The following is a 17647-nucleotide window of genomic DNA, read 5'->3' on the forward strand; positions in this document are numbered from 1 at the left end:
GTTGTGGTGAGCCAAGATCTTGCCATTGCACTTCAGCCTGGGCAACAAGAGTGAAACTCCGTCTCAGAAAAAAAAAAAAAGAGTTTAAGTCCAGGCATGGTGGCTCACGCCTGTAATCCTAGCATTTTGGGAGGCCAAGGTGGGCAGATCATTTGAACTCAGTAGTTTGGGACCAGCCTGGGCAACATGGTGAAACCCTGTCTCTGCAAAAAATAAAAAAATTAGCCAGGCACCATGGTGCACACTTGTAGTCCCAGCTACTTGAGGGGCTGAAGCAGGAGGATCACTTGAACCTGGGAGGTCAAGGCTGCAGTAAGCTGAGATCACACCACTGCACTCCATCCTGGGTGACAAAGTCTTGTCTCAACAAAAAAAACAAAAAAAGAAAAAGAGTTTAGAATCCACGACCACAGTTTTGTAGCAAACAAGTACTAAAGCATAGACCAAACACAAAAATAAATATATTTGATGTTGAATCATATGAAAGTGCCCAGGTTTGACCAATTTTTTAACTATAAGATTGGCAATTTCATATGGTTTAACATAACACATTTTATCATAGATAGCAAGAGTATTCTTAAAGTAGCGAGCAAGGGAAGCTATATCTTAGCTTTAATCTGGTGTAGTTCCAAGAAAACTATGGAACATTTCAAGACTAGAGCAAATATTAGGAATGTATTCTTGTCTGTAGTAGTGTATTCTTTGAGGTCAGCTCAGTCCATTTCTAGCCAATAAGGTTAGCCTCCTCAAGAGGACAGATTAGTTTTGAGTCTGTATGTATTTAATTCTAACTTGGACTGATTCCAGTTCCAGCTTTATGTGCTCTTTGCCCTGTCTCCTTAAAATATCAAGAATAATTTGAGTATCGGGGGCAAAAGTCATGAGATATCCCTGGCTGCAGAACCATCTAATGACAGCCTTATCTAAAACACTTGCATTATGAAAAATCTTCTTTTTATTTTGATCCATAGACATTCTAGCCCTTGGCAAACCTAGAACTGGGCTCATCACATTTGCTAGCCTCCTACTTATCTTGACTATCAGATTACTCTCAGTCCCTGGGTCTAATTCACACTTTGTCACTGTTGTCTATTTCACTGCCTAACCTAGGTCACCATCCATCAACTCTAGCAAGTGAGACAATATCAAGAGTTGTGATTATTGATGCTCTTTTACCCTTCTGCCCCATTTGGTGTTTGTATATTTGATAGAATACAGTGCATACCTAGTTGGTATAGTGATGGGGACTGAAAAGCCCTCCAACTCTGAGTCTGGCTTTTTTTCATGATTGATTTGGGGATTTGTTTCCATGAAGTAGGTTACATTTTGTGGCCAAACAGCTTCCTGCTGTCTTGGAACCTGTTTCTAGTTTAGATGATAAAGTTAGTTCTTCTCTTTCCTATATGATGAAGCAGGAAGTCCTAGGTATCCCCTAGGCTTCTAATTCCATAAACTCTACTGGGAGTAAAAATAATTATAAGAGAAGAAAAAGAAAAAAAAAACCTCTCAGCTCTTAAAACCAGCCTTTTGTACTGCAGATATTTCTCCACTCAGAAGAGAAAGTAGAGTTCCATGTACACAGCTCTTATGCATTAAGTAGTAAATAGAGAAACTTAGTTACTGATTCGCAAGGCATATATATTCCGGACAGAAGAACAGACTCAGTGTTCTAGTCTGACTTTTAAGAACTATGCTGTGCTACAGAAGCAATAAGGATTTTTTCCTATGTAGTCACAAGCTGGTCCACTCTTCCAGTTAGTTAGCCCACACCCTTGGCCCTCTGGCTGCCTGCAGGCTCCCTTGGCTATTCAAGTTCCATGGAATAGCTGGGCCTAAAATGTGGGGAGCAGACGGTGTGAGAGAAGTCTGGGAGGGGTGGCCAATCCTAGCCAAGAACTACGTTAGTGTTGGTGCTTTTCCCAGAGGGGAGGAGTATTTCCTGCCCCATGCATTGCCACGTGTCTGCACAGACACAAACAGAGTAGTGTTCAGTTGAGCTGGCCTCTTCACAGTCCCTCTTTTCATCCTACAGAGGAGATGGGTGCATCAGAGTGTTCCTTAGACTATGGTATCAATGCTAGGAAGTGGGCAAGAAAACAAGAGGAGAAATCAGTTGCCATTCTTAACAGCCCTAGATGAAGGGCTTTATTTATTCTAAGAGCACTCAAGGGGCTAATTTATCGAAGGGAATGGTATAGTGTCCTACACTATCACTCTCATCCTAACAACAAGGCTAAGCTGGATAAGCAACAAACATAACTTTTAAAAAATACAGATATCTAAGGATGCAAAGTATTCTAATTGAACTAAATTCCAGAAAGAGAAGAGCCATTCCTAGGAGAGATGGAATACATGACTGTTTTCCTCCTGGGGTATGGCTAAGAGGAGCAAACCCACCATAGATGAGGATGAGGAGAAAATAGCTGAACTTCATACAAACTTCTGAAGGCCACATGTAGGCTGGCCATAAGGAGCCCTAATGATAGAGCAAATAAGTACCCACCTACCCCTAAATCGTTCTCATGAGGCCTTCACTGAGCACAGTGGCAGCAAGCTGATGGCTAAGGGCAGGACAGAAATCTGAGAAAGATCCCCGCCCCCACCCAATGTGCACAGGGCCTTCACTGACTATACAGCAACAGTACAGTACAGTGGAACCTGAGAACAGGGTAGGAGGGTAGAGAAAGACCCCCTCCAAAGCACAAAGATCCTTCACTGAATGTGCAGAAGTGGCTCACCATGAGTGCAGAGAACTCCACAGCAGCCCAAAGCTGGCAGCTGGGCTGGATGGCATAGAGAGATCTCTGGGAACTCACTATGCTCAGATCTTAAGTCCTACTGAAAGGACAGTCCTGATCTTGCCCTCAAAACATTTGGTGATTTGGAAGGCCGAGGCGGGCGGATCACCTGAGGTCAGGAGTTCGAGACCAGCCTGGCCAACATGGTGAAACCCTGTTTCTACTTAAAATTCAAAAATTGGTCAGGTGCGGTGGCAGGCGGCTGTAATCCCAGCTACTTGGGACACTGAGGCAGAAGAATTGCTCGAACCCAGGAGGCGGAGGTTGCAGTGAGCCGAGATCATGCCATTGCACTCCAGCCTGGGGAACAAGAGCAAGACTTTGTCTGGAAAAAAAAAAAATTGATGAACTGACCTATAACAGAGCCCAAACCTGGCTCTATATGATAGGCTAGACTGACTCAGCTCTCAATCCTAGCAGCCTAACAGTGGAAGGGACATGTCCTTTTCTGGATATACCTATTGCCACACTTTTACACACAACATCTGGCATAAAATAAAAAGTTACAAGACTTAGGAAGAAGCAGAAAAAATATGACTGAGGGAAAAAATAGTCAATAGAAGCAGATCCACAGATGAGCCATATGTTGAAACTAACAGATAAGGACTGTAAAATCCTTTTTATAAATATGTTTAAGGATCCCGTATAAAAGGTGAATTACATTTTTGTATAGATAGGGAATTTCAGCAGAGTACTGAAAGTTCTACAAAGAGAATGTTAATAAATTCCCCCAACCCCAAAGCAAGGATTACCTTTATAAATAAATTACTAGTTATTCTTGGAGAATATATAAATAGCAGCTCCAAAATCATAACCTTTTTCCTGAAGTTATGCATTCTTGTTTTCATATAAGCAATGAGTGAGTGCCCACTGTATACAACATATTGTATGAGGGGTACAAAGAAACATAAGATTTAATCCTAACCTTCAGGGAAATATGGTCTCATGAAAAGATGTGTAGACATAACTATTTCAAGGCAGACCACTCTAATAGAAATATAGGTATGTCTGTAGAAACATAAAAGAGAATGAGATTTTTCTGGCAAGGAGGATCATGGAAAGCCTCATGGAAGACTTGGTATTTGATCTGGACTGCATAGTGATGTGAGGACTGGCTCCTCATGCAGGCCTGTATTTCTAAAAGGAAATTAGGCAAAAGAGCTGGGCACCTAATAGGAATCATAGGGAACACAGGAAGTAGGAATGGGATGGGAGTGGAGAAAAGTGGATAAAACATTATGTTTCTCAGTATTCTAACATGGTAAAGTCATATTTCTGGATTTTATTGGAGATGAAATCATTTCTTCCTCTGTATTGTCTTATGTATGTTGTCTCTACCTCTGTCATGGATTTATTTCATTTATACACCTTTCTCCACCCTTGGGTTATAGGCTCATTCTGGATAGCCACTTATTTTGAATGCCCATAGCAACTGACACCATGTATTATAAATACTAGGAGCTTGATGACTGTTTGCTCGATTGAAGTTGAATTTAGCCCTAGGCAGAGTTTATAGGGATTGAACTCAGGTAGTCTGGCTCCAACATCTGTGCTCTTAATCACTATACTACATTAATGATGGCTCATGGATAATCTTGATAAGATTGAAGTTGAATTTAGCCCTAGGCAGAGTTTATAGGGATTGAACTCAGGTAGTCTGGCTCCAACATCTGTGCTCTTAATCACTATACTACATTAATGATGGCTCATGGATAATCTTGATAAATGGGCTGTAGAATATTTTTTAAAAATACAGAGAGACAGGGTCTCACTATGTTGCCCAGGCTGGTCTCAAACTCCTGGCCTTAAGCAGTCCTCCCTCCTCAGCCTCCCAAAGTGCTAGGATTACAGATGTAAGCCACCATGCCCAGCCAGGCTGTAGAATTTTTATTTTATCATATCAGTAACAGAGAGCTAATGAAGGTTTTGCTAAGTGCCACACTTTTGGGTGATTAGGCTTCTGATTATATTTAGTGCACGTTAGAGGGAGGGAGGATCTATACAGAGTAGAGCTGATAAGAAGTCTTTCACAGTGGCTCAAGTGAAAGGGCATTAGGCTCTGAACCAGAGCAGAGGCAGGGGAAAGTTAAAGAAAGAGATAGATTTGAGAGGAAAGTGGTAATACAATCAATGATGTATTACAATCTTGATGAGGCGGGGGAAGAAAGAGGAGTTGAAGACATACCTAGATTTTGATAGAGCAATAAGGGGAAAAGTTGATGCTTTTAGTGGAAATAGGGAATGCGACGTGTAAATTTTGGAGGGTAGACTAGATGATATGAGGAGAATAGTAAATGGGAAAATAAGTATCTCATGGAGAAAGTTCTTTAATTTACCTCTATAATCTGTTATAGCTCCCTTGAAATATCTGTTGACAAGGTTCTTCATTTTCATTGTCCTGTTTATATCTGACTCAATCTCTCATATGCTCATTCAGACTCATTTCCTCTTCTGTTCTGGGGGTAGATGAAAATGACAAAGTGCCACGGTTCTTATAAGAACTTGCCCCAGATAAAAACTTTTGACACCATTTCTCTCATACATCAGTTGCCTGTGCGTGGTTGTTTGGATTTGCAGATCAGATGATACAGGGATATTGAGGTCTCTGCATTCTTTGTTGTTTTCATGTCCTTGTGAATTTAGGCCTAGCTTGTTGTTGCCCAATTCTCTTTTCTGTACTTGAGATCTATGTGAGAAACAAATATAAAGATAAAAGGGAGGGAGACAGCAAAATCTAGCTTAGAGTGAGCAAAGAAATTCTTTCTGCCAAACAACAGATGCAGTAGCCCTCCATAACTCTGAGCCCTGTCCTCTTTACTTTATTCTTTTTGGTGCCATATTTAAGCTGCCTTCCTTTCTCCCTGCTATCTTGAGTGACCAGGCAGTTGCTTTGCAGTACTCTGACTCATGAACTGATAAAATTTGCAAACTCTTCTAAAGACATTCTATTCTTACACTTCAACCAGTCATATGTTTCAGGATGGACAGTGTCCATCCAGTCTTTTTTCTCCCACAGCTTTTGACTCTTCAAAAAATATCATCTAGCCCAGGTGCAATGGCTCATGCCTGTAATCCCAGCTCTTTGGGAGGCTGAGGCAAGAGGATCACTTGAGCCCAGGAGTTCATGACCAGCCTGGGCAACATAGCAAGACCCTGTCTCAAAAAAAAAAAAAAAAAATTGAGGCCAGGCGTGGTGGCTCAAGCCTGTAATCCCAGCACTTTGGGAGGCCGAGATGGGCAGATCACTAGGTCAGGAGATCGAGACCATCCTGGCTAACACAGTGAAACCCCGTCTCTACTAAAAAAAATACAAAAAACTAGCCGAGGGAGGTGGCGGGCGCCTGTAGTCCCAGCTACTTGGGAGGCTGAGGCAGGAGAATGGCGTAAACCCAGGAGGCAGAGCTTGCAGTGAGCTGAGATCCAGCCACTGCACTCCAGCCTGGGCGACAGAGCGAGACTCCATCTCAACAACAACAACAACAAAAATTGTCTAGATGGTTTCTTCTGCCTCTGTGTAATTTGATTTTGGAACTCCAAAGCTAATGTCTCCTCACCTCTCTCTATTCGAAGGCTACCCACCAGGATATCTGATCCAAAAGAGTCACTTAGGATATATTTCACATATTTCACAACTACCACAAAAGTTAAATGACAATAAAGGGTTTTTCTTTTCATAAGTCATAAAACCACAAAAACAAAGAACAGGAGAAGAAAGAGATAATAGTGATGAGATCATGGGAAGCTGGAATCAGACTGGCAAGTATGAACTGATAGATCAGACTTAAAAGTTGAATCCTGAGCCAGCAGTGGAGGAAGTGGGGCAGCAACTCAATTTGCACCCCAGAATCCTCAAAAAGCTTCATAATTGGTGGCATCAGGTAGCTTTAATAGGGGAAGAGGTGAGTCTAAAAACAAGAGGACTGGTTGAAAATGTATGTAAAAAACACGTAGACTCTCAGATTCTGCTCCATCTGCTCCCAGAGTGGGAGCCCTTTCCCTCCATTAACAGAAGACTGGAGACGTATTTTCTGAAGAGAGTAAAACAGGTAGTCTCTGGACTGGTGGACTCCTGACACAAGTGAGGGCATAGATTTTGAACTAAAGGGAGAGGGGTATAAACGAAGCTTTGCATATTGAATGTTGAAAGCTCCAGGCTCTTCTCGAACTCAGCTTTCAGAATGCTGGTCTTACATGCTTCAGGCTGGAGTTTGGAAGATTCACCTCTAGGAAAGGTGACCAACTCACAAGAAAAAACTTAAATGAATCAGTCCAATTTCATCTCCCTATACTGAAGCCATAGTTGACAAGTCCCACTGCATGTGCACAAAGGTTCTCAATAACTTACAATGGATGTCGCAGTCTTCCATAATAGCAAACATCCAAGCTTCATCACACATTTCAGAAGGTCTATAACATGAAGTCCTGCCAGTACTAACAGAACAAAGCAACTTGGAACCAGAAACTATGCAAGGCCATTGGAAACCTGCCCCTTCAAATGAATGAGTGAATGAATGTCTCCGAGAGTTGAAAAAGAGATTGTATCCTTGAAAGAAAGAACAGTGTGCTGTTTAAAATTTTTTTAAAGAAGCCTTGGAAATTTAAAATATGGTAGAAGCCTGGGCGTAGTGGCTTGCACCTATAATCCCAGGACTTTGGAAGGCTGAGGAGGGAAGATCGCTTGAAGCCAGGAGTTTGAGACCAGCCTGAACAACATAGTGAGACCCTGTCTCTACAAAAATGTTAAAGTTAGCTGGGCATGGTAGCACGTGCCTATACTATAATCCCAGCTACTCAGGAAACTGAAGCAGAAAGATCGCTTGAGCCCAGGAATTTGAGGCACAGTGAACTATGGTGCATCACCACACTCTAGCCTGGGCGAGAATGCAAGATCCTGTCTCAAAAATATATATATACATATATACAATAACCATATGTACATTTATGTGTATATGTATGTATGTCTATATATTTAATGTGTGTATCTATATATATGTGTGTAATAGAAGAATTGAAAAACTTAATAGAAAGGACGGAAGATAAAATTGAAGCCATTGTTCAAAAAGTAGAGTTTAGCAGCCAGGCAGAGTGGCCCAAGCCGGTAATCCCAGCACTTTAGGAGCCCAAGGTGGCAGGATCACTTGAGACCAGCCTGGGCAACATAAGGAGACCCTGACTCTACAAAAAAAAAAAAAAGGCCGGGCGCACTGGCTCACGCCTGTAATCCCAGTACTTTGGGAGGCCGAGGCGGGCAGATCACGAGATCAGGAGATCAAGACCATTATGGCTAACACGGTGAAACCCCATCTCTACTAAAAATACAAAAAATTAGCCAGGTGTGGTGGCACGTGCCTGTAGTCCCAGCTACTTGGGAGGCTGAGGCAGGAGAATCTCTTGAACTCAGGAGGCGGAGGTTGCAGTGAGCCCAGATCGCACCACTGCACTCTAGCCTGGGTGACAGAGCAAGATGCTGTCTCAAAAAAAAAAAAAACAGAGTTGTTTTTTTTTTTCATGGTGCTAGAAAATAAGAGAGAAATGTAGAAAATCAGGCAAAAAATCTATTTTGTGAATTACAAACACCCTAGAAGAGATAACTGAAAAATAAAGAGAAAATCGTCAAAAAAGTTTTGATAAAATTTCTCAGAACTGAAGGTAATGAGTTTCTAGATTCAAAGCATCTGGTAAAGTACCCAACACAAGGATTAAAAAAGTCCCACACCAAGGCACATCATTAGTGATGTTTCAGTGCACAAGAAGATGCTAAAAGTTCCAGAGGGGAGACAAAGAAACAGGTCACATACAAGGACAAAGAATCAGAAGGGCAACAATAGAAACAGACATAGAACAATGCCTTTAGAATCTGAAAGAAGATATTTTCAGCTTAGAATTCCATGGCTACCCAAAAATCTCACGTGTAAAGATAGAATAAAGACATTTTATGATATGTAAGGTCTTACAAAGTTTACTTCCTAAGCACCCCTTTTCAGAAACCTACTGGAAGAGGAAAGGTACTTCACTGAAACAAGGAGTAAACCAACAAAGAGGAAGACTGAGGTTCCAGTTTAAGTCAGGTATAGAGAATCTCCAGGATAATGAAGTGTGGTTCTATAATGTCAGCTATTCAGCAGATCCAGAGAGCAAACAGCTAGAAGATATATGCATAGGGATATTTTTGAAGGATGCACAAAAAACTGTTAAGAATAGTTACCTTAGAATTAAAATTGGACGGCAAAAAAAGGAGCACTTTTCCTTTTTCCTTTATATTTATATAATATTTGGATCCTTACTACAGCATGTATTATTTCTTTTGTTTTGTTTTGTTTGTAGCGACAGAGGTCTTGCTTTGTTGCCCAGGCTGGTCTTGAACACCTGGCTTCAAGGAGGAGTTTTGCACCCAGCCTTTTTTTTTTTTTTTTTTTTTTTGACAAAAGGTCTTACTCTGTCACTCTTTAACTTTTATTTTTTTTCAAGCCATTCAAATGTAATAGTTGGTTTTGTTGTTGTTGTTGTTGTTGTTGTTTTAAAGAAAAAGGGCTGGGCGCGGTGGCTCACACCTGTAATCCCAGCACTTGGGAAGGCTGAGGCGGGTGGATCACTTGAGGCCAGGAGTTGGAGACCTGCCTGGCGAACATGGTGAAACACTGTCTCTACTAAAAATACAAAAATTGCATATCTGTAATCCCAGCTACTTGGGAGGCTGAGGCACAAGAATCACCTGAACCTGGGAGGCGAAGGCTGCAATGAGCTGAGATTGTGCCACTGCCCTCTAGCCCGGGTGACACAGTGAGACTCTGTCTCAAAAAGAAAGAAAGAAACTATGCTGTCTTCAAAGGAGCATCTCCACTGGAGATGCTTAACTTTCTTGTCATGACAACAGAATTTTCCTTTTCTTCAGAACTTGCAAAAGAATTTTGCTAGGAAGTATTTATATCCTCTAGCCAACCTTCCTTGGTAATTCTAGGCTTACACTTCCTCACTACAGGAAAAGAACTTGGGAAGGAATGTCTTTTGAGCAAGGAGGACCCAAATGCTCTCCTAGAATATAAATTCCCCTCCCCCATTTCATTATTAAACTTTCCATAAATGTGGGGCAAAGGAAGGTTTCTTTTGGATTTCTGAGCTGCAGCAATCCTCTTTTTGCAAGGGTCCTTCCATAAGAGCTTTCTTTGCCTCACAACCTTGATTACGAATAATTAATCTCAGATGAAAGATTCAGTGCTACAAGCTTCCTCTGTCTTTGACTTAGAGAACATGCTGAGAATTGTTTGCTTGCTTGCCAGAGATCTTATCTTGACCCGGAAGAGCTGATAGGACCATAAAATCAACATTGATCTTTCCTCAGTATTCCTTCTCTACAAAGTGAGGGGGTACGACATCTTAGCCCAGGACAAATGTAAGATTTAATATATATCAGGAGGGGAAGTGGGGAAGAGGTTGATTGTCATTCAGTAACGGCTATATTTCATAGTCATAAAATTTAAAGAACTCTGTAGTGTGTTCTAATCCCCATGCTTTCTTTGCTCTTTCTCAATGTATTTGGATAAATCACTACAGAGCAACAAAGCCAAAATGTCCAAACCACCCACTTTCCTATTCCCAGCACATGAATTAGAGAGAGCCAACTGAGATCTGGGCCAACCACTTAGATGACTTGTATGTCTGATTTTTGTTCCATGATATGAAACTCAAAATAAATCAAAAAGAAAATTTTTTTCAGATACCAGCTAATTCACACAAAAAAGTCTTCAGCCTTTTATTCCTTGCACATATGCAAAGCTGATAAACAAACCTACTCTGAACACAGATAACAAGGATTTAGAAGTTAATTCCTACCGGCACAGATACTCCTGTATAGCAGTCTTACTGAACTTCTGTGTTCAGTTTTAGGCTCTAAAACTTGAGTGAAATCTGAAGAAATTTTTAAGGTCCAAAAGGAATTGGGAAAGACTTGGAAAATAGGACCTTTGAAGAAAGTTTATTTTATAGGAGACAGAATTTGAGCTTAGAAAACAATGCGTGTGATTGAAAAGAAACGTGAATAGCAAACAAAGATAGAATAAGAGGAAATTAATATAAATGGTAAAGGAGGCTATTTAGTTTTGAGGTTAAGGGTAAACTTTCTGACTGAAACTTGTTAAGCCCAAAAATGAACAGCCAGGCCAGGCACGGTGGCTCACGCCTATAATCCCAGCACTTTGGGAGGCCGAGGCGGGTGGATCACTTGAGGTCAGGGGTTCGAGAGGAGCCTGGCCGACATGGTGAAACCCTGTCTCTACTTCAAAAAAAAAAAAAGAAAAAGAAAAAAAGAGTAGCTGGGTGTGGTGGCGGGTGCCTGTAATCCCAGCTACTCTAGAGGCTGAAGCAGGAGAATTGCTTGAATCTGGGAAGCAGAGGTCGCAGCGAGCCGTAATTGCACCACTGCATTCCAGCCTGGGCGACGGAGCAAGATTCCGTCTCAAAACAAAAAGAACAGCCAAAGGAATGTTGTAGAGCTCAAGCTACAAAGACATGGAGGTTGCAGTAAGTTCACTTAGTGCATGAAATAGCATTCTTGGATACAGATGTTTACAGATAAAGATGTTTAACAGCAGTATCTCCCTAATACCACAAACCTGATATTCCAAGCAATTGGCAGAGAAATGAATCCATTCAGCACAAATTTGGCCCCTCTACATGGCCTCAGCACCTTAAATTTGGTTCACTTACCAGAAGAACAGTATGTTCTGTTTAGAAGCAGGACCCGATCCCAGGATAGGGTGAACTGCATAAACGGAGGCGCAATGAGAAACAATAAAAGTCTAAGAGGTTCTAGAAAAGAGAAATCTTTTTCTGGGCCTCATTACCAGTTATAGACATTTTTAGAAAAGGAAGGGGAGAACAGATGCAGAACACATCTAAAATGAACAAAGATATGGTAATTTTAAGAATGGAGGTTGTTTACAGGGAGAGGAAATTGGTTTGTATAACTAGATTGATCCAAAAATTACCTTGCCTTTATAATATACCTTTCTGTTAAGGAGATACAACGTTTTCTCTTGCCAGATAAAGACAGAGTCTCTTCCTTTTGTAAAAGAACATCACCAAATTACAAGGAAGTTTAAGTCACACTTTGAGTTGCTGGCAAACCCAGGACAAACCCCCAGGTTTTCTCCTTTTGGCTAGCCTAAATACTGGTACAGGGTCATTCTTGCATCAATCTGAAACATTTATTTTTTGCCTGGGCTTCTGTTTTAACCACTAACCTTCATCTCTCCTGTCCTGTAGCTGGGATGAAAGCAGCTCCATCAGCAGTGGACTCAGCGATGCCTCAGACAATCTCAGTTCAGAAGAATTCAATGCTAGCTCCTCACTCAACTCCCTCCCAACTACTCCCACTGCTTCTCGCAGGAACTCAACAATAGTGGTACGTGAGTTTGCAAACATCCAAACTGCCATCTCAAGATGAACCACAGGGCAAACGGCATTGTCTGTGTATGAGGTTGCACATACACACCCACTCCATGGGCTTGGTTCTCATAGGCCTTTGGCCAGGTCATTTTAGAGCTGCCCCTACCCTCTCCCAAACAAAAAGCTAAGGCTACTCACCCAAGACATCAGATGTTGTCATATTGTCTATACTTAGTGCCTACACCAATCTAGAGTGATACATGTAAGAGCTATTCCAACTGGAGAAGAAGAAGAAACCCAGAGATACATGCCATCTGTCATTGGAAACCCTAGGGGTATAGGTAGAAACCCTCAGTTGACGTAATACTCTAGGATGAGCAGAGCCAGGTACTAACTAAAATCAATCCTGTCAGCTATTCAGTCCCCCATTTGCATATAAATATCTCACCCTGCCTTTTTCTCTTTTCTTTAGCTACGCACAGACTCAGAGAAGCGCTCACTGGCAGAAAGTGGGCTGAGCTGGTTTAGTGAATCAGAGGAGAAGGCCCCTAAAAAACTGGAGTACGACAGTGGTAGTCTGAAGATGGAACCTGGGACTTCGAAGTGGCGGAGGGAGCGGCCTGAGAGCTGTGATGATTCATCCAAGGGTGGAGAACTGAAAAAGCCCATCAGCCTGGGACACCCTGGTTCCCTGAAGAAGGGCAAGACCCCACCTGTGGCTGTAACTTCCCCCATCACTCACACTGCCCAGAGTGCCCTCAAAGTCGCTGGTGAGCCTGGGATAAAGGAAGGTACAAGGGCAAAGACCTAGTTCTTTGGTTGCTCCTCTTTTTAGTGGTCGTTAACCCATAGGATGATAGCAAACATGTGCATAGTGCTTTAACATACATTATCTTATCTGGTCTAAAGACAGTCCTGTGAGTTAGGAAAGATGGGTATTATTATTTCCATTTTACGAATGTGGAAGAAACAGAAACTCAAAGAGGTTCAGTGACTGGGCCAAAATCCCAGTTAATATGAGGTGCAGGAGGGAGTATATTATGTTTAGAGACTAGTTTGACCTCCTTCCAAACACTTCCAATGCTTTCTTGTTTCTCCCAAGTTAGTCACTTGAGGTACTTATCTTCATAAGATATTGCTTGACATCTCAGGAAGATCCTAAGAAAACAATAAATAAAGTGGCTACAGCAAGAGAGTTATAGTGCCCCCAAAGTTGGCCCCTTGGGTAACTTTTAGCCTTAATCAACATTTTCCTCAAGTCTCTAATTACCAAGAGATACTGTCATACTCAATTCCATTTGCTTCCCCTCCTTTTTTTTTTCCCTTCCACAACCAGTTGTTAGATGGATATTCTTGCTCATCTTTGTGTTTGCCTCTGCCATTTTATTCAAAATGGACCATTCTACTCTGGGAGCAAAACAAAAAAAATTCCTAGCCTCCCCACCCCTCCCAGTCAGAGTCTTTCAGACAAGAAACTTTATCAGCTTATCTTGTACCTGTTTACCCATATTTAGGCCTCTAAAATTCTACAATGTTCCCTTCACTCATGGAGGGAAAGAAAAGGATAGTTTTTTAAGATACTGGTCAGTTTCAGCTCTTATCTCATTTCCTGTCCTCTTGCAGGCAAACCTGAGGGCAAAGCTACAGACAAGGGTAAGCTTGCAGTGAAGAATACTGGGCTCCAACGCTCCTCCTCTGATGCTGGTCGGGACCGCCTGAGTGATGCTAAGAAGCCCCCCTCAGGCATTGCTCGCCCCGCCACTTCTGGATCCTTTGGCTACAAGAAGCCTCCTCCTGCCACAGGCACAGCCACCGTCATGCAAACCGGTGGTTCAGCCACTCTCAGCAAGATCCAGAAGTCCTCAGGCATCCCTGTCAAGCCAGTAAATGGGCGCAAGACTAGCTTAGATGTGTCCAACAGCGCAGAGCCAGGATTCCTGGCTCCTGGAGCCCGTTCTAACATCCAGTACCGCAGTCTGCCCCGGCCAGCCAAATCCAGTTCTATGAGCGTGACCGGCGGGCGGGGTGGACCTCGCCCTGTGAGCAGCAGCATTGACCCCAGCCTCCTCAGCACCAAGCAGGGAGGCCTTACACCTTCCAGACTGAAGGAGCCTACCAAGGTAGCCAGTGGGCGGACCACTCCAGCCCCTGTCAATCAGACAGATCGGGAAAAGGAGAAGGCCAAAGCCAAGGCAGTGGCCTTGGACTCAGACAACATCTCTTTGAAGAGTATTGGCTCCCCAGAAAGTACTCCCAAGAACCAAGCAAGCCACCCCACAGCCACCAAGCTGGCAGAGCTGCCACCAACCCCTCTCAGGTACCCAGTGCGGGCAACCGCCTCCTTGTCTGTTTGCTTTGTCATTCTTTTGTATATCTCTGCCCTCCTTGGACTAGATGAAGTATGGCTTATCCACCATTGCCTCTAGGGACTAGATGAAGTATGGCTTATCCACCATTGCCTCTAGGCCTTTGCATGGCTCTTTCCCACCTCTCCCCTATATGCCATGGTTCTGAAAGAATCTTGTTTCTGAAAGTTCTGAAAGACTGAATCCCTCTTTCAAAACTGTATTCAAAACTTAGCTTGTTTGTACTATTCTCTGATCAACCCTTACCATGTTTTCAGCACTTGTATGGGTGATTTTACTGTTTATTTACACATATATACCTATTTGCATAAATTCACTTGTATTTCCCGTGTGCATATGCTGGCCCCGTTATCTAAGCTGAATGTGCCCCAAGTTGTGCCCCAAGTCAGATTTCCTTGCATTGTATTTCACAACAGCATTAGGATAAGCCTCTGTGCTTAGCAAATAGGCAGAAAACAAGACTGGATAGGATTTCTTTAAGGTCCTATCTGCCTCTCAGTCTGTAATTCTGTTATTCTGAATATTTTGTTTGATCTTCTCTCAGGGCCACAGCGAAGAGCTTTGTCAAACCACCCTCACTAGCCAATCTTGACAAGGTCAACTCCAATAGTCTGGATCTACCATCATCCAGTGATACCACCCATGCTTCAAAGGTCCCAGATCTGCATGCTACAAGCTCAGCATCCGGGGGCCCTCTCCCTTCCTGCTTCACCCCCAGTCCAGCACCCATCCTCAATATTAACTCAGCCAGCTTCTCCCAGGGCCTGGAGCTAATGAGTGGTTTCAGTGTGCCAAAAGAGACTCGCATGTACCCCAAACTCTCAGGCCTGCACAGGAGCATGGAGTCCCTCCAGATGCCAATGAGCCTGCCCAGTGCCTTCCCCAGCAGTACTCCCGTCCCCACCCCACCTGCTCCCCCTGCTGCTCCCCCAGAGGAAGAGACGGAAGAGCTGACTTGGAGTGGAAGCCCCAGAGCTGGGCAACTGGACAGGTAGGTAGACAAGACAGCAGAACCTCAACCTGTCTCCGTGTCTTGGGCTTATTTTGCCATTGGCAATACTATCCTATATTTTACTGCCATTTTGTGACTTGTGACATTTTTTCCACATATATTAAGTAATTTAATTTGCTTCACAACAACTCTATGAGATAGGTAAGATGTATTTTTGTTTTTAAATTATTATTATAATATTACAGATGGAGAAACTTGTGCACAAAGAAGTTAAATGACTTATCCAAGATCTCATAATTAGGTTAACCTATCATCCAGAGCTTTTGCTTCCTAGTCCAAAATCTTTTTTTTTTTTTTTTTTTTGATGAAGTTTCGCTCTTGTTGCCTAGGCTGGAGTGCAATGGTACAGTCTTAGCTCACTGAAATCTCTGCCTCACAGGTTCAAGCAATTCTCCTGCCTCAGCCTCCCAAGTAGCTGGGATTACAGGCACTTGCCACTATGCCTGGCTAATTTTTGTATTTTTAGTGGAGACCAGGTTTCACCATGTTGGCCAGGCTGGTCTTGAACTCCTGACCTCAAGTGATCTGCCTACCTCGGCCTCTCAAAGTACTAGGATTATAGGCGAGAGCCACCACACCTGGCTGCCCAAAATCTTTTCTTTTATATCACATCCTAGTTTTCCCCCCCTTCCCCCTACATGCCAAGGTTATCAAACTACCTATATGTTTTTTTGAGATGAAGTTTCGCTCCTGTTGCCTAGGCTGGAGTGCAATGGTACAGTCTTAGCTCACTGAAATCTCTGCCTCACAGGTTCAAGCAATTCTCCTGCCTCAGCCTCCCAAGTAGCTGGGATTACAGGCACTTGCCACTATGCCTGGCTAATTTTGTATTTTAGTGGAGACCAGGTTTCACCATGTTGGCCAGGCTGGTCTTGAACTCCTGACCTCAAGTGATCTGCCTACCTCGGCCTCTCAAAGTACTAGGATTATAGGCGAGAGCCACCACACCTGGCTGCCCAAAATCTTTTCTTTTATATCACATCCTAGTTTTCCCCCCCTTCCCCCTACATGCCAAGGTTATCAAACTACCTATATGGTAGTTTTTACCTACCATAATATGATCTATTTTTTTGTTTTTGAGATGGGGTCTCACTATGTTGCCCAGACTGGACTCAAAACCCATTGGCTTAAGCAATCCTCCTGCCTCAGCCTCCTGAGAGCTGCGACTACAGGCTCATGCCACTGTCCCTGACACCATAATATGATCTTTTAAATAGCTAACCATGCCTTAATTTCTAATCAGAGAAAAAACATTTAATATCTCAGATAAATTTCCCAAGTTGTAAGCCAAGAAGCAGGCTATAGCTGTCTCTTGGTTTTTAGAGCTAAAGGGGGTCATAGTTTGATGTCCTGCATCTAGGGTCTGCATACCTCACACCAATGGTCCTAAACTCTAGTTCCTAAGATGGACCCACATGCTTCTCTCTCTTTCTCTTTTTTTATCTCCACAGTAATCAACGAGATCGGAACACTCTTCCCAAGAAAGGGCTCAGGTAACCCTTTAATGTGTTTTTTCTTCCCTATAAATGGGACTCCTGGTATGTATGAAAAATCATATCTCAACCTGTCCCAGGCTCCAGTCATGAATTTAGTCACCCTTTTAGCTGAATCATTTGTATGTGGTCCCATACAAGTACCACCTAGCACCCTGCCCAAGCTTAATATTATGTGAGTCAACTTTTACAGTGAGTGTTCTTTTTTTGGTGACAGGGGAGAAACAAGTCTGCACATGGGAGTCATGCACTTACCTGTACTAGCCTATGCCATCCCAATCCTGGCTGAGCTTCATCTCTATAATTTTCCTCCCTAAAAGTATGAGAGAGAACAGCCTGCCTCTTTGGTCACTCAGCTGGGCTAGGGGCAGGACCTACCTGGTCACCCATTGCTCTGACAGCATTGAGTTGTTATTTGGGTGGCAACTATTGCAACTTCTTTTTTTTTTTAGACGGAGTCTCACTCTGTCACCCAGGCTGGAGTACAGTGGCACAATCTCAGCTCACTGCAACCTCCACCTCCCAGATTCAAGTGATTCTCCTGCCTCAGCCTCCCGAGTAGGTGGGCTTACAGCTGTGTACAACCATGCCTGG

The 17647-nt window shown here is 42.9% G+C and overlaps 1 protein-coding gene across 13 annotated transcripts in view; it reads left to right on the plus strand.

Annotated features, from left to right (window-relative positions):
- Positions 1-17647, plus strand: part of NAV1 (neuron navigator 1) — a 288276-nt gene that overhangs the window by 232783 nt on the left and 37846 nt on the right. For 9 of the 13 annotated variants that reach the window (XM_017896463.1, XM_017896464.1, XM_017896466.1 and 6 more), the window contains 5 exons: positions 12060-12198; positions 12655-12973; positions 13806-14499; positions 15093-15539; positions 17012-17053. In XM_017896463.1, the coding sequence (XP_017751952.1) occupies positions 12060-12198; positions 12655-12973; positions 13806-14499; positions 15093-15539; positions 17012-17053 (1641 nt within the window). The remainder of the gene's footprint in view (positions 1-12059; positions 12199-12654; positions 12974-13805; positions 14500-15092; positions 15540-17011; positions 17054-17647) is intronic. The other 4 variants (XM_017896465.1, XM_017896467.1, XM_017896469.1 and 1 more) reach the window with 1 other exon arrangement.

Source organism: Rhinopithecus bieti, unplaced genomic scaffold, assembly GCF_001698545.2.
Source record: "Rhinopithecus bieti isolate Rb0 unplaced genomic scaffold, ASM169854v2 scaffold_24392, whole genome shotgun sequence".
In the NCBI taxonomy this organism is placed as follows: Eukaryota; Metazoa; Chordata; class Mammalia; order Primates; family Cercopithecidae; genus Rhinopithecus; species Rhinopithecus bieti.